This window comes from Homalodisca vitripennis, chromosome 6, assembly GCF_021130785.1.
Source record: "Homalodisca vitripennis isolate AUS2020 chromosome 6, UT_GWSS_2.1, whole genome shotgun sequence".
Lineage (NCBI taxonomy): Eukaryota > Metazoa > Arthropoda > Insecta > Hemiptera > Cicadellidae > Homalodisca > Homalodisca vitripennis.
The window spans coordinates 15,475,061-15,500,285 of NC_060212.1; the positions used below are offsets into that span (position 1 = coordinate 15,475,061).

Consider the following 25,225-nt stretch of genomic DNA (forward strand, 5'->3'; position numbering starts at 1 on the left):
ATTTTTACACCTAATGCGTATAAAACTTGGCCAATAAATAAGTATATTATTTTTTTAACTCTGTTATAATGCATGATTAAAGATGCCGTAAACACATCAGAAATGAATATTTTACCGTTCATTGCAGTGGTAAAAATCTTTGTGTTTTAGGTGAGAAAATTGTTGTTATTAAAATGAACAGCTTTCATTGTTCTTTATACATAATCATGTACTTATTAGTATAGTAAAACGAGTTTTACACCCTCAGACATCACAAATTTAATATAAAAATTAAATAAAAAAAAAATTAAATTTAAAAAATACATTAAAAATTAAATTTTTTTTAATTTGAATTTATTTTTATCTTTAAAATTAATTTAATTTTTGTTATTTGTTTTTGATTTTTATTTAATATATGTCATTACAAATATTAAATGAAAACGTCTAATATTTCCTAAAACCTCAATTTAATTATTGTAGAGTACGTGATGCTACAGCAAGTGTGACGAGAAGAAAAAGACGCTGGAGTGCTTAATGTATTATTCTAACTTATATTAAATGTGTGTAAAAGATTGAAACCACAGGAGGATTTAATTTATAAAAATAATTTTAAAAGCAGCATTTCGATGCTCTCGGCTTGTGTGTACGGCACTCGTGTATATAAGAAGTAATGAGTCGGACGAGTGGTAAAATTTCATTCTATATAGACTACTCCTGTGCAATTTCCTTAAGTAACTTTCTGAAGATTCCCAACATCTTTACTTGTTCTACATGTTTCTTCGTTTCCTCAGTTAAACGCTTTCTTCTCGTTTTTGATACATTCCAACAATCCCATGCCGCACCTCTTTGTGGCGGAAAATTAAAACATTCGCGGTAACGTTGAAGTGTTAGACGGTATATACAGGGTGTAACAAAACTCTCTACACAAATGTTTGGATATTGTTTCAAGAACCAAGAGTAGCTAAAAACCAAATACAACCAATCGTGTATTTTTTCTTTTAACGTCTGTCAGTCTGTATTTTTTATATTTCGTGGTTTCAGAAATAAAAAAATAAAAAGTAAAAATTACGGACAGATAGATGGTAAACAGAAAAGAAATATACCATCTAGTAGTATTTAGCTCCACTTATTTTTGGAAAAATATCCTGAAGATCTGTAGACTTATTACATTCTGTATAAGTTATATTACATTAACTTGATTTTACATTAACCTTTACGAGTTTTTAAATATTTTTAAATAACATGTTTTATGTATGCAAGTAGATTTGAAAATCTAGAGGATATATTATATACAAAAACATATGTACATATATAAATTTATAATATATATATATATATATATATATAAATTGTGGATGTATAACAGTTATTTAAGTATCCGAGATGAAAAATTAAACTTTAATCATTTAAATTAGGAGACATTGGATAGCCTACCTAAAATTGTGTTTAATAATTTTTTTTTATTTTCCAACTTTTAATAAAATAGGGGAGGAGTTTATATCGGTGTTTATATGTCGATAGATGACAGTTTCTGTTCTGAGGTTATATCACTTTACTCACCGATACTTCCCGTTGTGAAATTTATGTTCCTCAAAGAGAAACTAAACTGAAATAATGCACAATTCAAAATGTGATTCAACAAAATGATCAACCTTCGTTGAACAACAAACGACACGTTGAGAAATTGTAAGTTTCAGGAGGGAACTTGGGCTCTAAGCCTCAAACACTAAATGTCGATTCTTAGAATTCCTACTCCTAAGTCCTTAAGAGTGCCAGAAATTTCTATGGAGATTATTTAATAATAAAATTAATATAATACTTTAATATTTATGAAATGTGAAAAGTTCATATTCTTAACAACAAAGGATGACTATTTTAAAAACACGTCTCACAAAAAGCATTGTATGATTTTTATTGGCCGTTCCGGCACTTCTATCATCACCTATAAACCCGTGTGAATATACGTTTTCTTGGAAGTGCTGCTATTAAAAAATTTTAGTTTTTCCTAAAAGTTCACCGTTCATATATGCAGCATTAAACGTATTAGTCTGAGTATTAAATGTTTTTATCACTCAAAAGGCTGTTAAACTTCCATTTATATCTGTCAACACCATTTTACGAGGACTAACTGACCTACAGAGCTGAAATTTAGCACTCCAATTCATTTCTATAAAGGCAAAATCGAGTTCGGTGATCGTCCACGTTCAACTATGGGATTTGGCTGAGCGAATACGAATATTGAGACATTGGGTCTTAATGGTAACCATGATTGTAACGAGAAATCAAAGCAAAATAAATAAATTTGTAAAATATAATATAATCGTGTGACATTTTAACAAGTGATCTAGGAACAGAATGTGTTGACTATCAAAATGGAAGGAGCTGTACATTTGAAATTTTGCATGCAACCTCGGCGATGCCTGTAAAGACACGTGGTGAGATGTACCTAGTGCCGTATAAGGTAACTAATCTTAGAGGACAACCTCATAGGTCAAAATTCATTGATCACATAAAATATGAGTTTCTCTAGATTCCGCATAAGCAAGATACATTTAACGTAGCAATACATACGTTACTCCTCGGATTTAGTTATAAAGGACTAGCTGTTTCCCGCGGCTTCGCACGCTTTTCGTAAGCTTTGCCCGTGTATGTGCACTTCTGGTTCAAGTGAATTATATTATTTCCAACGACGATGTAGAGTTTGTATTGTTGCCACGATCAAGAAAATCTGTCAAAAGTGTATGTTTATAGCCATTGTCTACGTACATGTACTTTATTAAGTGGTCTAACACTCAAGCTTTAAGTTCAACCAGAAATGTATTTTGAGGTCAAATATACATCAAATCTTAACGCCTTCAATAGTATATATATATATAGATTGAGCTCATTGTTTCAAGTCAACTTATGCACACAGTGAATAAAGTGTTTTTACACAGTATTATACAAACAGTACATGTGTACAGCTTTTGTGTATTGTGTTTAGTTTAAGCGGTAGAATTTTGGGAAATTCATATTTAAAAATCGACTACGAAGATAGTCAGTTTATAAAAATGCTAGCTGTAACCCTCGGCTCCGCACGCAATTTCGTAGGTTTGTACGTGTAAAATGGACAGTTAAACATTAATACTCTTAAAGTGTTTGTTCCTTAATAAACTGAAAAATATATTCAAAAGCACAGTATCGTAAACTTTCATATAACATAGTTCTTGCCGACTGTTTTAAAGGACTTCGAAGTCAAATTCTAACCATCTTTCTTATGTTTTAGGCATTTTATAAGGTCGATGGATACTTACCTAATCACTAACATAAAAAAACTGCGTGAAAACTTATAGTTACATCTTAGAGAATTTACACAAAATAAATGTAAACATATTGAAAATAACAGTTAAATTAATTAAACAAATAGTTGTGCTGTCATGAAAGTTTACTCGTACACATACCAGTTGGTTAAAGTTAACACGCTCTTTCAATTAATATTTCAATACTTTAGGGACAAAGATGGGATTTTTACGACCACTGGGTCGTAACCCGGAGTGATTTTCGAAATAAGGTTAGGCCTATATTCATCCCAGTCACCGTAAGGATGTTCACGTAAAATTTCAATACGATCCGTCGAATAGTATACGCGCGAAAGAAAAAAAAGCACTTTCGAATTTATAACATTATTAAGATTTATATTTTATTACTAAAACCAAGCATTTTCGAAGTTTTACAAGTTTTATATGCATTTCAAAAAAGTATATTAATATTTTTGGACGCAATAAACTAAATTGGATTTTGTGCACTAATTATTAATATAAATATTGCAATTTCACAGTACCGATCTCGTAAAGAAACTTTAAACATATGTTATAGTGCTGCAGAATAGAACGCCTACTTTTTATGTAAAGGGCAAAAGCACTGAAAGCACGCGAACGAAAATGACATACAGCAGGAGGAAGGTCTGGGGATACGGCGAGTGTGGAGGAATCAAAGCAGTGAGCGGCAAGAAAGTGCTTGCTTGGACTGGCTGGCATAATTGGAGCACTTGGTGTAACAGGGTGTGTGATCCTCTTACACGACTTCAAAGCGGCGACATACAATGGAGGATAAACTACCCCGACTGTCATCAAGTAATGACTCCCCTCACCCCTCGCCATCACCCTCACCACCACCCCACACTGTGCCGATACTGGGGACAATCGAGCAGATCACGCTACCTCTGTGTCGCATGTGTCGTCCTTCATGTGTCCTCCTCCATGTGTCGTCCTTCAGTGTCGTCCTTCGTGTGTCGTCCTCCATGTGTCGTCCTTCAGTGTCGTCCTTCATATATCGTCCTCCATGTGTCGTCCTTCGTGTGTCGTCCTTCATGTGTCGTTCTCCATGTGCCGACCTGCATATGCTGTCCTTCATGTGTCGTCCTTCACGTGTCGTCCTTCTTGTGTCATCGTCCTTGTCGTGTCGTCCTTCACAATTTGAGGAGCAGACATTGCTCCTGTTGGAAACAGATTATTGCAAAACCTTGAGTGATTTCTTCCATGAAATGGCCATTATTACTTTTTATCCTAATCGAATAAATTTTAAGAGGTCTAATATCTATTGTGAGGGAAACAGTGTTCGTCTTTGGGGATTTCTCCTCTCCACAAAATTTATCAGCCCAACACAGAAACGTGTTTTGATTCAGATAAGGACTATTTTCATTTCGACTCAAATCCAAGCATCTGGAACACAATATTATAGATTTTGGCCGTAAAATTCAATCAGGGTTGATGAGTTGGTGAATGAATATTTTCCCAATTTTGGTTGAGCACCATGTATGCGATAGCGTGTATGCGGTGCGTGGGTGATAGAAGTTAAGGGTGGGGGGAGTGGTTAGGTGGGGGGGTTGTGAGGGTGGGGGGGGGGTTAGTTCAGGAGTCGAGAACCAATTTGCATTTATAACCAAACAACCTTGAAAATCAATATTTAGTCAGTCGCGCTGGTTTTGGTGGAATTTAAATAAGATGGTACCGAAAGGATAACAGGATTTCTAACATTTGCCATCGATATAGGTAATAAAAAAATAACACAGCGTTTCAAGGATTGGAATCCATTCTCTTCGTCAGGTGGGGGAGGTATTAATACAAACAAAATTAAGAACAGACAGAAGTAAAGAAGGGAAATAAAAAGGTTCAATAGCAAACCCATTTAAAATATTCAACCCTTTCCTTTCCCTTCTTTATTTTTCTGTTCTTTATTTTTATATGTATTAATACCTCCCCCTCCTGACGAAGAGGATAGATTCCAATCCTCGAAACGTTGTGTTAAACTTTTATAACCTACAACGGTGGAAATGTCCGAAATCCCGTTATCTTTTCAAACCTTCAATCATCGATAACAAATTTTAAACAAAGGACGTATCAAAAGGGGTAAAAATACAAACTTATAAATCTTTCTCAGATTATGTTTTTCTTAGCTTGTTGTAGATAAAACCAGACACATAAATGTTAAATCAGCGTTGGCTAACCATATAAAACCCCTTAAATTAGTGAATTTAACTCCCCTGGCTAGTTGTGTAACGATGATAAACTGTTATCTATGATATTACGGTCGATTTCAAGTGGATGGATAAAGCTAGAAAAATTTTGTGATGGAATAAATCATAGTGTCATATTTCCCCCGACTTTAGGGCCCCACTAAAATTAGCGCGGCTTCCAATCGACCTCTTTCGTTGAAAAATTCCCTCTAAAGATTTCGAGGAAAAGTAGCTTATGTGATAATGCAGTCCGAATTTATACTCGGCTGCTAGACTAGTAGTTTTGTAGTACACTTTACCCTGATGCTTCATTCCTATCGATCTAACGGGTACTCAATAGTCATCTTTCGTTTGTCTTCGTAGAATGTCCAAGCCAGTTTTGATTATAGCCCATCAAAATTATAAGTATTCAGGGTAGCAATGTGAAAAATGTTTTAGTCTTTGACATTTTCCCTCTGGGTCCCATTTGATTGAACAATAAAACTTAACTGGTACATCTATTCATTCGTTTACGAAGAGGCGAAACCATGATAACAGATCATATATGAGTAAAAATGTAGCAAAACAAGGGGATAGAAATACGTTTACCAGAGCAATGGACTGTCGTCATTACAGTGTTTGGTTTGGATATGATTCAGCAAAGAGTATAAGAAAAGTATAATATATTAGGGAGGCCGCCATCAAAATGTTCACACGCAGTTTAGGAAAATCGCCTTCAATTTTTCAGCTTGGCAGAAAAATATAAAGTGGGAAACAGTTTTCAGGTAAATAAGATGGCTTCTTTATTTGTCGAACAATTAATTCGTGATTTTTGTGTTCATTAATACACTGGTCATCATAAGAAATATTTTGCAGGGAACAATGTCTTACAAAAAATTTAGTTTTAAAAGAAATGTTACCTAAAACAGAATAAAGGTATACAATAGTATATAATTTCGGGACACCTGAAGCATTCTTGCTTTCCTCGTGAATAAATATTTTAAATATACAACATTTTTGCATAGGTTAAATTTATATAAATGTTCTGCTACGAATTATATTCCAGTTAGAATATAATAATAAAAAATGGGTTTCTAAACCATTGCAAAACATTCTATCTCCAGTCTTTTTATTTTGTTGGGTATCGTTGTTTTTACCATTATTTTATGTGTATGGTTAGTTTTAAGCATTTAAAGCTGAAATAACATTACCTGTGAACAAAGACACCCTTATGCTACCGTTCTATTTCGAAGCCCAGCGTAACTAGCACAATTAGTTTCTTGGAAGGAATTCCTCGAATAATTTACTTAATTAAAAACTAGATTTTTCATCACAAAGATAATTCACCTGGAAGACTCCAAACCCCGTTATTTGATTATTGTTAGGAAGAGGAGCATTGCAGGTAACATACGTTTTTGCAGCTTATATTATTTACAAAAAGATTAGTAAATTGAACATTCTCGTAAATTAAAGAATCCAACTCTGTTGTTGAAAAACACAAAAAGAGTGAAAATTTATATTTGTTTATTGTAAACCAATTTTTTTAGATTTAAAATCATTGCGAGTTGTATTTATAATTTTTTTAATCACAAGTACTATATGTTCGGACAAAATAGGATATATATATATATATATATATACTATATATATATATATATATATATATATATATATATATATATATATATATATACTTTCACATACACAAATATCCAACCTGTTTCCTCTATTAAATAATGTGGATGTAGAACAAACGTATTACGTATTAACAAATATAACAAAGTCAAGTTCGAAATTTTTGTATTACATTTTTAGATTTCTTTAAGTTTGTTATGTAAAAATGCATTAGAACTCAACAACAATCATACTTTTGCTTCACGTCCTTTTCTTTCACAAAGTGGGTTAGAAGAAAGTAATAATAATAAAAAAAAATAGAAAATAATTCAGAATTTTTGACACATTTTTTATATTCACTTATTATGGTTTTTGATAGAACCATTCCAAATATAAGTCATTTCGAATTCTATAATTTCGTTCTGCTACGTGGGTCTAAAATATGCACATCTAGTAAGGCCTCCCGGATTTTGTTCTCTTGGTAGTGTATTTTATGAGTTATGTAACTGAATTGTATTGTTGACGAAGCTTACATAGACGTATATATTGTGCTTTATTCTCCAAATATTGTATCTTTATACAGAAACGCGTAAGCGATTTGAATATTTTTTGACAAAGAATAATTATAATTATGCATTCAAAATAAATTAAAAATTTCTCAATGTCAACATAGTTGCAAATTTTACAAATTAACTTTTTAAAATAATTATTATATCTTACATATGATTTTTAGAATTTGACCTAAAATTTTTTACTGGACGGAAAATGTGTTCTAACAAAGTCACTTTATACACTGATTGCTTGTGTGAAAGTAAGATTAAATTACATATATATTTTTCACTTACATTGTTTTATTGTCAGCGATAACTTTTTCTTTACCTTTGCGTTTTGAGTAAAAAAACGTAAAATGCACATTTTGTTAAAGGATTATTCTAAAATTGAGATAAATATAATTTACAGTTATACATTGCCAACAAAGCTATTTTACAAGTATATGGGGAATGACCTAGACTAACATTTTATTTTTTTATCCTGCACTCTTACTCAATTCTGTGTGTAAGAATTCTGTGTGCCAAGGATGGCATATAGACATCTACATTCGGAATCGCTGACATTTTACTTAGTTTGTAAGGGTTACTTAAAACCACCCTGTTGGAGCTCTATTGAACAGAATTTGTGCAGATTAGATATCTTTCTTCAGAGTGATGCAGTACTAATTCGATCTCTTCTGCATGCTGTCAGACTTTTAGACTAAAGTCGTAAGTAACATTTATGCAAGAAGCAGGATTGCTACAAGTTCCTCGACGCAAAAAGTCCCAAGAAGACCCTGAGTAACATTTATGCAAGAAGCAGGATTGCCGCAAGTTCCTCGATGCAAAAAGTCCCAAGAAGACCCTGGGTAACATTTATACAAGAAGCAGAATTGCTGCTTGTCGTTTACGGTATGAAGTTACATTTTTATGTTTGAAAAGTGCCATTTACTTAAGTATAATTTTAATAGAAAACATATTTTTTTTAATTAGAAAAATGTATTTTCCCGTTGTCGTAAATTAATAATGTCGTTTCTTGGAGACTTTTAAAATATTTGGAAACCCAATGTTCAGTCTTTTATATGTCTATATAATTCCTCAATTTTTCCTTCCTTCTGGGAAGGATAAGCTAACATAACTTAGTCTTAAATCACTTTGTAGCAAACCTTTTGGTTTTTATCTGAAAAGGTTGGAACTATAAAAGCAAAAAAAAAAACAAAAAAAAAAAAAAAAAACTAGCCCAACTAAAATTAATTAAACCACCTCCATGGCTCTGAGGTAAGAACAGAATTTGGTAGGAGGTAATTACAAGAAGTACCAAATTTCACTCAGTTTGCCAATCAGATGGAATGTCATGACATTAAAAGGTTAATGGTGCCAGTCGGTACGACTCCAACTCCAACTATTTCCCCAATCGAATCACTTCAATAAACTACGGCCCAGCAATCGTTATTGTAAGTATTAAGGTTTAGTCAGTATTAACAATGAAAGCGCTCACAAATATCATTTTTCGCATTATACTCAGAAAACTGCCCTAGTTCATAACGAATCCGACAGTGAAACCCGTATCAAAATCCGTGAAGTAGTTTAGAAAATATTAATGCACAAACAGACCAACACAAAAAAGTGACTTTAATTTACTACATAAAGCTGGACTAGGACGTATCCTGTAGCTAGGGTGCCTGAGACCCTTTTTTTTAATTGTTGGAGATATTTTAGTTAAAAACAGTTTGCAAAAATGTATAATAATACATAATCAATCATTTAAAAACTTGGTATGTGTACCTGGAGAAGAGAGAATAAAACTAAAACTTTCCACAAAAATATTTATTTATTTTATACTATATTTTCGAGGTTTTGTCGAAAGAAACTATAAAGGAGAACGGTTAATTCTTGACAGAATCAAAAATTAGAGGTCATTTAAACACTATTCATGATTATGTCTCTTATTACCCATAATCTGCCCGATTTTAAAATAAGAAGTTAAAAAAGGAGAAGCCGATCCTTTTAAGCCTTATTCTGCCCGCCCTCGTGGGTCTCTGGCCTGCATGAGGATCTTATGAAACAGAATAAGAGGGAGAGTCGATACAGTACGAGGTTGATGGTTCTGGTAAAATTTGCTATGGTCACATACATGATTCGATCGAACCTGCAAAACTCAGACTCAAAGTCCAACGTCTTAGACCGCTCGGCCATCGGCACTCCCAATCTGAACTTTTATTCATAAATTGCTAAGAGAGTAATATAAGAAAAGTTATTTTTCAAATGCTTGGAGTTGCATGTATGTAATAAAAGAGACGAGCCATTAAAATTCCTCATAATCAAATCTCCAGTACAAATCCTCTATTTGTTAAAGCATAAAACAACACAAACCCGGACGGAGCCACGATTCCCAAGGCCGTCGCTGCAGCCCGGCGCGGATTCCGATGCGAAAGAAAGATCATTTAGGCCGTTCGATGCTCCCAGATTTACGGGGACGGGAGACACAATATGCGGATGTTTTTTCCCGCGTCGCTCGTGTGATAAGAATGTTCTCGGTCCTCATTCCAGCGACGCCACTTCCCACACTGGCCGATCGTTTCCACGAACGTTCACGATAATTGACTCGGTTAGAAAAACAAATTAGAAATTAAATTAACTTAAATCATACTTAATGTGGACTTCATTTAGCGCGATGGCTGACATCGGTTCGGAGCTCGGCAGGAGTTTTTGTCCGCGAGTGACGCCTCGGAAACCGCATCCTCGGCATGCGGGGCCTCAATTATCGCTGATTACGGCTCCGTACGTTACGTACGGTCCGGCGCGATGCTTTCCGTAATCTCCAGTCGGCCGGTCGATCCGAGATAAATAGTGACGTTCGGTATTTAGACATAGAGGAAGCGACATAGAGCAACAGAGGTGTTAATTACCGAGCACTAAACCCTGAGGAACACCAAGTGCTCGCCGTTGAGGTTTAATGTACTATAATTAGTTTGAACATAACACAGTCAGTGTATCATTAATTTGGAAATAGGCAGCAAACGATCTCAACAAAAGCGTTCACTTGACTAGGCTGGCAAATTTATTTAACTTTTTTGAAAACTAAACGAAATTGTCATTTTCGCAATCAGCATTGAACTTCAATAGCATTGAAATGATAATAGGATTTCGGACATTTGGCATCGTTGTATAATCCAAAAGCTAAAACACTACGTTTCGAGTATAGAAATCTACCCTCTTTTTCAAGTGTCAAAACCCCTAATAAGCATAAAATATGCAAACAAACTTAAAAACTAAGAACAAGGGGAAGATGTTAATCAATGAAATTCTATTTTTTAACGTATAGTGATGGCAAATGATCGAAATCCTATAATCCTTTCAAGTCATCCATTGTCAATAACAAATTTTAGACGAAGAATCCAATAACATTGCCTGGCACTAGAGGTATATTGTTTAACGTCTCTAGCAACATGAACAAACAAATCAGGAAAAGATCGAGGACTGTTTGTGCATGATTACCACATAATCAAAACAAAAGCTCAAAGAGCTGATTGGAGAACAGTGATAATTATCATTATCAGCCAAGTCGTGTATTCAGACCTTATTATGAATGACCTACACCGTACCTTAGTAGTAAGGGTGCTGTCTCTCACCGAGATGTCGCGGGTTCGATTCCCGATGAGTTCAACAAAAGTTTTCAAATAGTATGGACTGTTTTAATTTAACGCGTTTAGTATAATCAATAATTAAAAAATCCATGACATTAAAAGGAATCCATGATAAAAGAACGCTGGTGAGCCAAATAATTTTTCTGGAAGGAATAAGAGTGATTTTGGATCTTCTTATACAGAGTGTAATAACACGGTTGGGCTGGCTATGCATTTTCACATTTTATATGTGATTTTAAGCCAAAAAAATAAGAATAACGTTTTTCCCATTTCCACTTCGTTTATCCGCTAGCCACCATTTTGTATTAATAAATTATAATCTCTAAAACTATTAAAGCTAAAGAAACCAAATTTAGCACATTTGGTACGAGAAATATTTAAAAATAATTGTGTTATTTTCTTTTAGATTAACAAAATGGCGTCTGTTGAAACATTTTTAAAGTAAAAAAATAACAAAAAAGAAGGATAGTTATAAAAAATATACTAGACATCAACTATTTGGAGAATTTTCTTCCAGTTCCGACGGTACTACTTTCGACGAAATCCGTATAGGCATACGCGAGCACAACCGCTTTAAAGGTACATTTGCATAATTCAAAACAAGCAAACATTTTGTCTTCTGATAGGCATCAAAAATTAATAATATTAAAGAATATAACGCCATTTTATTTTTCTGTTGTTAATTCAAACCTATGTGCCAAATTTGGTTTCTTTAGCTTTACTAGTTTTAGAGATAATTATTTGTTAATAAAAAATACAAAATGGTGGCTAGCAGCTGAACGAAGAGGAAATTAGAAAGTAATTCTTCATTTTTAGGTTAGAATCGCACACCGAATTTGAAAATACATAGTCAGCCCAACCTTTTTGTTATACCCTGTATGCAAAATAGATGAGACTATACGACTGTCTTTAATAAATGAATAAAAGTTATTTCAGCAAAAATGAAATAAATAATTTTTCGTATGCTGAATAAATTATTTTTGTACCTGAAGATGGAATCAATGATTCCGAAATGTACATAGTAAAGAAAAATAAAAGTTTAAAAGTGTTAAAAGTTTATTAATATTATGTTATTTATTATAAAACACTTTTCGAGGCTACATCTCTAACCTGAATAAAGTCTCTTGTTTAACAGTGCAATTCGACTTTACTGTATCCAAAAGAGTACGTTGTTGCGTAAAGTTTGTTCAGAATTCATCAAAAATTTTTCAGTTGTACAGTGCCAAGATGTTTTTAACGTAATTAGTGGAATCATTGGAGAATATTACAGTATAAATGAGGTTAAGTGGTAGAGAGGACTTTATAGTCCTAACTTCGCCTCTAATAAAGTCATTTTTCATTTCATTTTCATTTCATTTATAAATCGTTTTTTAATCAATCTCAAAACTTGGCTTTTTACACAAGAAAACTATTGATGAATATCTCAAAAATATTAAGTAAATCTACGTTTTAAATATCTTTCCTTTTTTTGTGTAGGAATTGCTATTGAGTATATTGTAGGACTTTGTTTTTTATGTATGTGTGTATGCGTAATTATGTAGAGACACAATAATATTTGACATTATGCCTTATTTATTTTTCTCTGTTTAAGTAAATACGGCACTTAATTTTGTTAAATTCAAAAATACATGTTTGTATTATAGGGTTTCTATGGTTTAGTTTTGAATTATTATTGTATATGTATAGTGTTTATATTTAATCTTTTTTAATGTCATAGTTAGGAGCATAAAACTTCATCAGATGTGTATTTTAAACTTTGAATAATTTTTAAGTGGCACAGAATTTTGTCGAGGTTTTTGTTTTGATTTGTTTCCACATGTTGACGGAAACCCCAACACAGGTAATGCCTATGGGGTCCCTACTTTGTTTCGTTTTTGTAGTTTTTGCTTTGATGTTATGTTATAGTTTTGGTTGTATTTTGTAAAAATGTTCTATATTTATGTAAAACTGCATATATTTTTGGCGAAATAAAGATGTTTTTTAATTGAAAAATTGAATTGAATTTAAATGGTTGCAGTTGTGATTGACCTTCAATATTCCAAAGCAACTCCCAAGATGCTCAGTTGTGATTGACCTTCAATGTTTGAAAGTAACTCCTAAGCTGCACAGTTGTGATAGACCTTCACTGTTCAAAAGCAACTCCCAAGCTGCACAGTTGTTATTGACCTTCAATGTTCAAAAGCAACTCCCAAGCTGCACAGTTGTGATTGAACTTCAATGTTCAAAAGCAACTCCCAAGCTGCACAGCTGTGATTGACCTTCAATGTTCCAAAGCAACTCCCAAGCTGCACTGTTGTGATTGACCTTCAATGTTCAAAAGTAACTCCCAAGCTGGACAGACCGTGAACGTTGTGTTGACGCTAATTAACGGACCTAGCGGCTCAGGATCGGTCCCAATAAAGGCATTCCGTTATTTCCCGGGAAAGCTAGTAGCATTGATTGTAGCGGCGGGATCATAACGTTTCGAGGCGAACGGGCGGTGTCAGTCTTCGAGGGTACGCAGGCGGCACATTTGCATCCGACGACTACAATCGGCAGCTTCTGGGAGGAATCCCGCAAGAGAGTTACTGGCCCGCTCTCCTTTTACAGAGCCGGGCAAGTTCTTCCGACAGGTAGCTCACCTCCCTCACACCGTCCAAGCCATCCGGGAGTCTCAGGAACTTGTGGGGTGGCCGGTAACAAGGTAGACTCCATCAGGAATACATTCCAACCTTGACGAAGTGTCGAATACAGTACTAGTGAAACCAAATTTATTCGCGCTTTATTGAAGACATTAAAAACAGTTGCATCAGCACCGAGTTTTTACTACGTACGTTCAATATACTCGTCAGTAACAAACTGGTTAGTAAACAGCAAGGAAGTGTAACTTTGATAGTAAACGGGAAAACAATCGTTAAACCTAGTGAAATTACAAATTCTTTCAATAAATGTTGGAAAAAGTGTTCAAAAAGTGTTGGAAAAGATTTTAAAACAGTAAAATATCCTCTGCAAAACTTTTGGAGAAAAACGGAAAGACATAGCCGACAATGTTATTGCTCCCATCTGACCCGGAGGAAGTTCAGAGAATTATAATCAGCCTTAAGAACACAAACTCGGTCTGGTGGGATAACATTCCAACCTCTGTCATTAAACAGTCTGTCTTTGAGATTTCTGCTCCGTTGGCTGGTTTAATAAAATCTTTTCAGACAGGGATTTTTCCGGAGGAACTAAAACTTTCTATAGTAAAACCACTCTTGAAAAAAGGGTGAAAAGAGAGACATGTCCAACTATAGACCAATATCGGTTTTACCTGTTTTATCAAAAATATTTAAAAAATAATGACAATTCGTATTTTGAAACATTTAGAAAAATATAAAATTTTATGTAAAAATCAATTTGGCTTCGTTAAAAAAATCTTCTACAGTGACTGCGGTTTACAATTTATTGGACTCAGAATTAAATTCCATTGATAAAAACCATCACACTATTACAAATATATATCGTTATGTGCACTGCAATTTACCATATTGCAACATACATATACCTATTGAATTGTTTCAAATTTAAAATTATCCTTTAACTACTTAATCATAAATAGGTTATTTTAATTTTCTATTTATCTTCCCAGCTACTCAAAACTGTGTGGACGCCAAGTTTCCTTAGCATAAAAAGTCAGTTGTCTCCTCAATTTCAGCTATTTATTACCTCTTAAGATCGACCACTGAATTCACGAATAAATCGCAAAATTCCAATGTAGCGTAGTTGTACTGTAAGTTGTCTGAATAAATATAACTTTTCAATATATTTTTTATGTTTCTTTCATCTAAGAACCTAAAACAATAATTAAGTTATTTTTGGAACAATGCATATAATAGAACAAAGGGGAAAAATTTCCGCGAAGGCTTCCGTCATTAACTACCTAAAATATCTGTCATGGATTTGCCATTAATGGCATGTATTATTTGTTATGTATATACTATGCAAAATTACTGGTATAATTCTACTCAATTTCTATTGTTGGACATTTAGTTTTCGGAATATTTTAAGGCTTGCATTTAACTCTATTTTCGTGGAATTTAAAACTTCAACCTACATAATTACGAGATTTTTTTGAAATCCCTAGTGAAGGTTTTATACACCAAAATTTTCAACTGTCATAAAGCACTAGCACAACATATAACTTCATAAATTATATAAATTGATTTAATGAGCAATTATTAGTTATAAACACCATACCTAACGGTCACAAAAAATGTTTAGTTGCTGTCGGAATTTTCCTGAAGATTTCCTCTCTAAATAATTCAAACGCAACCTGCGTTACACTTGAATATTCTGAAGTTACACTATCAAATATTATTGCTCTCAGGTTAATTGATATTCACCACTAACAAATAATTTATTATAGTGACCATCCTAATAGTTTATTCCTCTTAATGCTTACCATAGCTGAGAGTGATATCTAACAAATCCTTAGATTGGTCAGAGATGAATTCCACAGTTCCTTTCATTCCATTCAAACCCTCTGGAACTTATCTCCCGTGATGACCAAATGATCCATTCAGACCTCGAGAGGCTGACAAACTTTGACCAAAACAACGAGAAGACCAGTTTCCGACACGTACGGACAATAAAACGAGGTGCAGTTAGAGTTAGTTGGTGTAATGGTATTATTTTGTCAGTTCACATTCCGTTCGCGTGGGAACCTCCGATGGTCCGTGTTTCCTTAATAGCGGCCATATCTCTCTTGCGCTGACACGCTTTTAGCGAATAGTACCTCGGGAAGACACCTGTACCGATCATCACACCTCCAGCACCGCTCTCTCTGGGTGCACTTCACCCTACTGCCGGCGTCTGTAATCACTTAGCGAAATCGGCTCTAGTGCTCTGCGATTTTTGATAAAGGGGTTCTTTTCGATCCCAGTGGCATTTTAAGTGAATGTGGAGGGAACGGTACAAACCCATCTGCAAATTTTATTGACCTCCTTGGGAATCGAACCCGTCATCTTTCGGTCAGAGACCCGCATCTTTAACCTTACGCTACGTGGAAGGTCAGTGGTTTTAAGATATCCCCCCCCCCATATTAAAAGCACACAATCTGGTTTTTCTTGTGTTTACCAAAACTAATTACAAACAAAACAAACACGCCTCCCTAAATTTACTCTCGTTTACATCGTGTACTTAGTAACTCTGACTTTCTAGCATTAACAAACGTTCAGGGGTTACACAGTTTCCCCATTTTGTGTTTCTACAGTAACACGCTGTGAGAGTGTCTACATTGGTGTTTATCTATATTGTCTATTGGTGTTTCGCACAAAAAATGTTTTAGGTAGCCCAATAGGAAAACTTCAAGCTGGATAAGATCAGGAAATCATGCGAGCCATTGGATGGGATTTCCCCAGTCCATTTTCTTGGTCAAAGCGCTGGTCAAGGAAATACCACATCGCATGCGTATTCATTGAGACATCAAATTTTAAACATGGCAAAAATGATAGCCGTGACTTCATGGCTGCAGCCTTGCCCTTGTTTCTCACCCGGTTGTGTTGCAGGGTGAAGGGACTGCGGGACGACCTCCCCCCGACCTCGACGGTCTGCAAGACGTTCCCTGGTCTGACCAAGGGGCAGCTGGAGCTCTGCCACAAGTACCCTGACGTCACGGCTGCAGCCTTCCACGGCCTCCAGATGGCAGTGGAGGAGTGCCAATATCAGTTCAGGTGGCATCGATGGAACTGCTCTTCCCTCAACACCAAAAATAGAAACCCTCACAGCAGCTCTATTCTGCAAAAAGGTAATGCTATGTGCTGATTACGTCTGATTTGGTAATTTACTGTATGAGATCGTTCTAGTTTCCTTTTAGGTTTTAAAATGAGAATTTGCCTTCTTCGATTGAACTGATAGCAAAGTTCAATTGACTGTTGGATATGAATTCACATTCCTGGCAAGATGACAATAGCTTATGTTAATGCTTATTAGCGCTCTACATGTCAACTAGGGTGAGATCTATTGATGGATACCTCCTTGAAATCCAAATGTTATCAACAAAATTGTTCGTGAGCCGAGCATTGATTATTTTATCAAATCAATTAAGCGATTATCTGTTAGGAAACACAGAACTAGAGTATATGTAATTTCGATTAAACACGCAAATAATCGTGTGGAAACCTCTTATGATTCTTGGTTAGTCAAATACTGAAATGGTTTTTCACAATTTAGCACGTCTATGTATTTTATGGATCTAATACAAGTAAGAGAGGGAAATCCAATAAAACACGAATAGTAAATCTGATTGAGCACTTATTTTATGTCGGGTTTTGAAAACACTCTAAAATAATCCGTTCTAATTGGTAGTCCAGTGTTGATACTGGTTACAAAGCGGGATAACATCGAAGCGGTTTGTTAATAACCATTTCTGACAATTTGTATAGCTAGCGACTATAGTGGCCTAGTTTTAAGCTAGCCAGTGCTGGTAAAACCTGGCCAATATTAAGGCCAAAACTCCAAATAACCTCTATTGAAACTAAGTTTAAAAGAAAAGTACTCTGAAGTAACTATTAAATTTGGTTAAATAATTTTCCTATAGTTTTTAACTTATATTTCAATGTGTTTTATACTAAAACAGTCTAAAATTTCATTCTTATTCCAGTACTTAATAGTAACTTAAATAAATTAAAGCCACTAGTAGTTTAACTCTTTCCACCCGAAAGTAAGATAGTTATTTTCATTAATGTATCATTCCGTAGTGTTTGTCTTTTTAAAGTGAGTAACAAGCCGTATTAAAAAAAATTTTTCTTTAAACCCATGAAATTCCATTTAAAATCTCGTAATGTTGTTATTACTTTTAAAGGGCAGACGTAGGTCAGACTACAAGTCGCGCAGTGTTAAGGGTTAGCTTAAGTTAAACTCTAATTTTTAGGGTCAATTACTAATTCTTTCTCGAGATATTCTGCAGAGAAACTGACATTCTGGTCTCCTAAAAATCCACCTGATTACAGAAGTCCAGTTTCACAGAGTTCCACTGTATTAAGGGGTCTTGATCATTTGAACCGCTTAAACGTGGAATCGATATTAGTTCAGTATTTTGTGCTCTATGGATTATAAGGAAAATTTGTTACACCCTTGTAGCAAATTGGGCGTTTTAATAGACTTTGGAGTTGATACTGGTTCAGTTTGTATAAACTCTTAACAATCTGAACTGCTTGAATAGACTATGGAGTTCATAATGGTCCAGTTTGTACAATCTCTTAACAATCTGGACTGCTTGAATAGATTATGGAGTTGATATTAGTCCAAGTTGTATAACGCTAAATAAATCTTGATGCTGAAATAAGACTATGGAGTTGATAATTAGTTCAGGTTTTATATGCTCAAAACAATCTTTTATTCTCATTTAAGCTGCAGCGTCAGCTATGCCGGCTTCGAAGTGCACTGGTTTTTATTTTAAAAGTGCAAAGTACATGACTGGACCTCCCCGAGATTTGAACCCGTGATCTCTCGGTTATAGAGCCGAGACTATAACCATTAGTCTACGGAGGAGGACAAAACAATCTTGATGCTGGATAAGACTATGGAGTTGATAATGGCCCAGTTTGTATAATCTATTAACAATCTGGACTGCTGGAATAGACTATAGAATTGATACGGGTTCAGTTTGTATAATCTCTCAACAATCTGGACTGCTGGAATAGACTATGGAGTTGAAACTGGTTCAGTTTGTATAATCTCTTATCAATCTGGACTGCTTGAATAGACTATGGAGTTGATACTGGTTTAGTTAGTATACACTCTTAACAATCTGGACTGCTGAAATAGACTGTGGAGTTGATACTGGTTCAGTTTGTATAAACTCTTAACAATCTGGACTGATGGATTAGACTATGGAGTTGACAACGTTTTCAGTTTGTATAATCTCTTAACTATCTGGACTTCCTGAATAGACTATGGATTTCGGTCCAATCTGTATCCTCTCTTGGTAATTTTGATAGTTGGAATTCACATTGGAGTGTCGGTTGGCTCAGATTCGTACTTTTCCAAAGAAATTACTTTTGTACAGTCTCCTGTTTATCGAATTAAAATGTAATTTAAATATTTAAAGTATATATAAATAAGAATATCGTAATATTCTTACTTGGTTTACGGTGTAAGTTGTTTTTTGTGTTTTTTTGAAACAATTACATTTCATAAATAAACATTTACGTAATCATGAGGTCTGGGACCCAAAAGATATTTGGCCTTAGTTACGGTTTTGGCACACAATAATTGTGAATTGTTCAGTTTGTAGTATGTACATTTTATTGGCCAGCAGAACTACGGTTGGATATCACACTTCCATAGCGATTCTCCAAACTAACAAAGAGCACGTATTGTTGTTTCAGCCGATTTAGACATTCTGCAGGCAGTCCCCACATCTCACTTCTTGCAAACCGTTCTTCGGCTACTCTAATCGGCGGAAGGCTCGAGGAAATCAACATGTTGGTCTCCACAGCTGACCGACAGCGCGTCGGCTTCCTTATTTGCATGCCGACATCAGTCAGTCGGACATCTGAATGCTAGCTTCGATTTAGACCAATTACTCCATAAGACAGTCCATTATATGTTGCACTCGTCGTCACATCACGTGACCGGTCCTCAGATGAGAGCACCTCATTCTTCAGACTTCCCCGAGTCTAAGGCACAGCGTGCTCAGCTTATCTGTGCGATAAGTCGTGATGGGAAGTTCCTAGAAACTTGAAACTTGGTACATAGGTTTCTCTTGGTCCAAAGAAGACTTATATTGATTACAAGGTAAAACGCTGAATGGGCATAGAAGTAACAATCATTTCGGTGAAGAGTATCGTTATGGTGAATGAATGAAAATGGTTTATTTTCCCAAAAATAGTACAATAAAACACATATACATATATGCCTATACACGTATTGCAACAAACGTATGCACATACATACAATGTCTGAAACCATGTACCAGAGTGCAACAATACGGTACTTAATTAATTAATTATTACTTATTATATGAACCTAGTATTAATTCTATTTAATTCCACTAAAATTTGAAAAAAGAAGAGTAATATAATTGGGAAGGGCCTACATGGGCCTAGGTCCTCTGCGTAGGCTCTGGTCGTGAATATTAGAAGTCAAAAGACAAATTGTATTATAAGAAAAAATAGTAGTTTTGTAATTTTGAGATTATTAAAGGGTTATAGAATTTATTTGGACTGGATGGCAATGACAACGGTGAGCACACAGGTAATTGATGAGTCACATTGATAATAATATACAACCGAGTATAAATCCAGTTTTGCTGCACTGTAGTTTAAGTATTAATTATGGTAATTATAGTGAAGGACAGACCGAACAGCAATAAAAAGTGAGGAACGGTTAGAAGTTCGTCGATAATAAGGGACAATAAGTCTATCTACTCAGCATCTAACGATAGTAACCAATCCTTCACGCGTTTTTTAAACCAGTTAATATTAGGTAATTGAAACACATCAACGAAGTTGTAATTCAAACACACGTTACGGTACAAAACGTGGGAAATATAATAGGAATTTGTTATGCTTAATGTGTTTTGTTTTTATATAGAAACTGTAATAGCGACTTGTTGCGAGTATCGTGTGTTATGAGTATGAGTTGTCAATGGAAAAAATGTTTGAGAATGAGTGTATAAGTAAATAAGAATTGTTTTGATACACAATGGTCTTCGACTGTCGTAAATTGAATCAGCAAATTAGGTAAAATTTTTAATTCAATTTCTTTCTCAGTTTCAAAAACTTAAAATATGGATACTGGATAAGTGTATCATGACTTTCCCACGAAACGTAGACTGCCCCAAAACGTTTTTGCTGGATGATAACATGCATCTAGATTAGGAAAAACATTGATTTGGGAATATTTTGAATTGGAATGCCCTGCCCAGATATGGTGATTACTTATACTTTTGTTTACAAGTTCGAGAGTTAACACTATTTATTTATGGAACATTGTCCAATACTAATACTGAACTAGGTAATTCCCCGGAGCATCTCTCTATTCCCTTTTTTGGGATTCCTGTAATGTGCTGAAATAGTCCTCTTTCAATTTCTCTTACAAAACTACCGGACTGCGAGGTACAGGCCGGTGATTTATGAACGCTTTGGCCTCACAGGCTAGAGTTCATAGGGTACAGATTCCCGATTATCAAAATTCCTCAATGCTCAAGGCATTTTTAAGGCTGTTTAGCGTCCTACCCATTTTACAATGCGAACGAGATTTTGGCAATAAACTATTATTAGAGTGATCCCGAATTGATTGGAGACGAACAAATGGAAATGAACAAAACGTACGCTTCTTTAAGAGAGTTGTGGTATGGAAATCTAAATTTTAGTTTTAAGTTACCGAGACGTTTGCTATACAATTCTACTGTCGCTACAATAAATATTTGAGAATTTACTATTTCATATATCACCATCTAGATGGTGGTTTGTATGTTCTATTCTTATTTCTTGTGCAATACAGTATAGAACATTGCCGAGTTACTGTTATATTTGTTAATATATTGTTATTTTTAACACTTAATAACGTATATTTGCATATCAATTATTTAATAAACTTAAAATAGATTAAAACTTCAACAGAACCCATTCCTCGACTCCTGCAGCCCAAGAAAAGACCGACCGTATATATCTCACTGATGTTGTTAATAAGGGCTGGAATTCGCTTGTGATGTGCTGTCACACCAATGCTAGTTCCTAGGTCTGACCACGAGATCGCGCTGTGAACAGTGTTTCTATCTTCCACTGTGTTCTTTCTTATTAGTACAGTTTTAAAAAATTATATAAACATGGCAGTGCACCTCATCCTTACAAATTAATTGTATTTCTCTTAATAAAAAACATGACAAAACTTACATATATGTTTTTGAGAAATTTAAACTGGCCACTTTAACAAATTGTGTGACCAGTGTTATGAAAATACATAAATTACAAATAAGTATGATTACAATATAGCATTATTTGAAAGTCTTTGAATCCGCCTTCTGTAACATCTGATGGTAAATAAATCTTGGCTATTAATTTTTTGTAAGTACCCCCTCCCACCAGCATGCCAAATCATACTGTATTCTTGAATCAATTAAAGCAATATAAAGGGTCATCAAGAGTGATGTATTATAAAAATTTCTTAACAAATAACATTTTCTAATTTGTGATCTTAAGTTTGAGTAAGTCTAAGGTGTGAGGTTCAAAAGTAAGTTTCTTGTCAAGCAAAACTCCTATATATTTAATAGATGTTACTTTTTCTAAAGGTCGACAGGTAGATTGGTTGGTATTGCAGATTGATAAATGAAAAATGGTAGGAGAAGGAATGTCAAAGCCAAAGAAATCAAAATCAATAACTTTTATTTTACTAACATTTACTTGCACTTTGTTTATTAAACACCATTTTCTAAGTAGCAAAAGATTGTCATTAATTGAAGGTATCAAATACTAAAGGTATCAATAGAGACTAAGTTTATGGAAATAGGATCTGTCAAAATGTCTACAGGGTGTTTCAATATTAGGTAATATATAAATTTAAAGTGTTTAACTTCTGTCCAAAGAGGGTATTCATATTAGTTGTGAAATCATATTATTAATAAAATCTAAATTTTACGTTATTTGTGAACTGATCATTCCAATTGAGGTGACAAACATGTCATCGCGTGACAAGCAACTTTTATTTTTCTTTTATTTGTCTTATCTACTATGGTTTTTCATGAAATTTTAGCATAACAATGTTTAAACGGCCGCCATTTTGAAACTAGTAAAAGATATTATTTTATTCGGCCTTTTACAATGTGTTACGTATAAAATATAAAAATATCCATGCAAATTTTAGAGCATCTGCTTATTGAAAATTGTTTTTAATTTAGCATGATTAATCATTATACAAATGTTACGTAGTGTTGAAACACCCTGTATATTGACATGTATGTTCACGAGTAGCAAAACAATAAAATTTATATAGTAATCCAAATTGATTAAGTTTTGTCCAAGAGTTTTTTATCCTATATCGATGTTTTGTCAAAGTAAGAACATAAGTTAATTTTACAAAAATTAAGTGCCTAACTCGACTTACACTTAAATTTGAGTTTCATTGATTTCCCCAGATTGTCTCTGAGGTCACAAATTATCCAAATCAATCAAAATCCAATTAATAAGGCATTCGACCATACTCAATCTGAATATTTTACCTTAAGCTGTTCTAGTGATAACGAGCGGTCGAACGTTTTCGATATTCGATATAATGTACACAAGTAAATTGTTACGACTACACTGATTTACAGGCTTCGCTAACGCTCAGCAAGTCTGATAAAACGGTTCACAACGTTCTGGACTTCACTATTGTGGATGTGCATCGATACAAACATGAGCTCCATTAGTTGATTACAGTGCTAGCTGAAACCAATCACTTGATGATGACGGTACTCGACTATCGGCCTCCATTCAATCATCGATTAATAAAGTGCTCAATGGGCAACTCTACTCTTTTAGTAGATTGGTCTGAAAGTTCTCTATGAAATGTCCTTTGGTTGTTTTGAACCGTCCACATTTATTTCCTTACCAACAGTCTGTCCCACACGAGCATTTGTAGATCAAATCCTTTTTGGAAATTCTGGAAATTGTTATGGATACTCACATGAATCAATAAGCGGTTAGCCACACCAAGTCATCAATTAGAAAGTTCTCTATTTTGAAATGAGCAAGAATGAAATGTCTTTGGTTGTTTTTTTTTTTTAATCGTCTAGATTTATTTGGTTTCCAACATTCTGGTCCGGCACGAGCGAAATCCTTTTTAGAAATGTTGGAAATTTTTATGGAAATTCACGTGAACCAATTAGTCACACCACCAAAGTCATTGATTTGAAAGTTCCCTATTTTGAATTGAGGGAGGATGAAATGCCCTTCGGTTGTATTGAAACGTCTAGATTTATTTGGTTTCCAACATTTTGTCCGGCACGAGCGAAATCCTTTTTGGAAATTCTGGAAATTGTAATGGAAATTCACGTGAATCCATGAGTCACACCAAGTCATTGATTTGAAATTTCTCTATTTTGAACTGAGCAAGAATGAAATGCCCTTCGGTTGCTTTGAGTCGTCTAGATTTATTTGGTTACCAACAGTCTGTCCAACACAAGCGGTTGTGGATCAAACCCTTTTTGGAAATTCAGGAATCTGCAACGCAAATCCACGTGACCGATGAGCGGTGAGTCACGTGGTGTGACTCAGGTCACGTCTGTCGCACCCGCCACATCCACTTCCCACGCTACTCCAGTGCTCCACCGCGTCCAGATCTTTATGGAGTGGAACGGGCCCGTGAATATCTCGAATCACATTCCTCCGAGAACCGTGCTACTCGCTATCTCTATCTTGATAGTGCTCTTCCATGTCTGTTACGTGTTCTTCTTCAGTTACCCCTGTCACTTCACTTTTATGCGCCCCACTCGGCCGCGAGTCGACGTGCCGTCTCGGTGGCTAATAGCGCGTAGCGCGTCCACATTTCATCACAGCGCTATTAACTGGTTACATCGCTTATCTATTCACGTCTACTTCTCATCGCCTTACAAACGCTGGCTAGATCTCCGTTTCTTACATACACATGGACGTGATTTACATTTACATGACGTATACAAGGTTGTAACACGTACTCAGACTGTACTCACCCTCCCCCCCCCCCTTTCATCACTCTCTCTTTATGATAGTGTATTGAAATTCATCCGTCGTTGGCTATTTTTCTTCTTCTGCCTTAATGCATAAACATATAAACTAAGTTATGATAAAAACCTTTGTTGCTTTTAAATGTAGTAAACTTAAAAATGTTCCTCTAACACCATAAATATTCTTTTTATAGGGTTTAAATACCACTTTTTGTATCTATCTGTATTATTAAAAGATGTAAAATTTTGTAGAGTGACCAACCCACGGTTTCCAAAGTTGCAAAGTTAATTATATGAAATTAGTTTTGTTTAGTAACAGCGAATCACTATAACACAC

At 34.7% G+C, this 25,225-nt stretch overlaps 1 protein-coding gene across 2 annotated transcripts in view; it reads left to right on the top strand.

Moving 5' to 3' along the window:
- The window catches only part of LOC124364138 (protein Wnt-10a), a 70,823-nt gene that overhangs the window by 13,531 nt on the left and 32,067 nt on the right, over positions 1-25,225 (top strand). For both annotated transcript variants that reach the window (XM_046819368.1, XM_046819367.1), the window contains exon 2: positions 16,769-17,007. In XM_046819368.1, the coding sequence (XP_046675324.1) occupies positions 16,769-17,007 (239 nt within the window). The remainder of the gene's footprint in view (positions 1-16,768; positions 17,008-25,225) is intronic.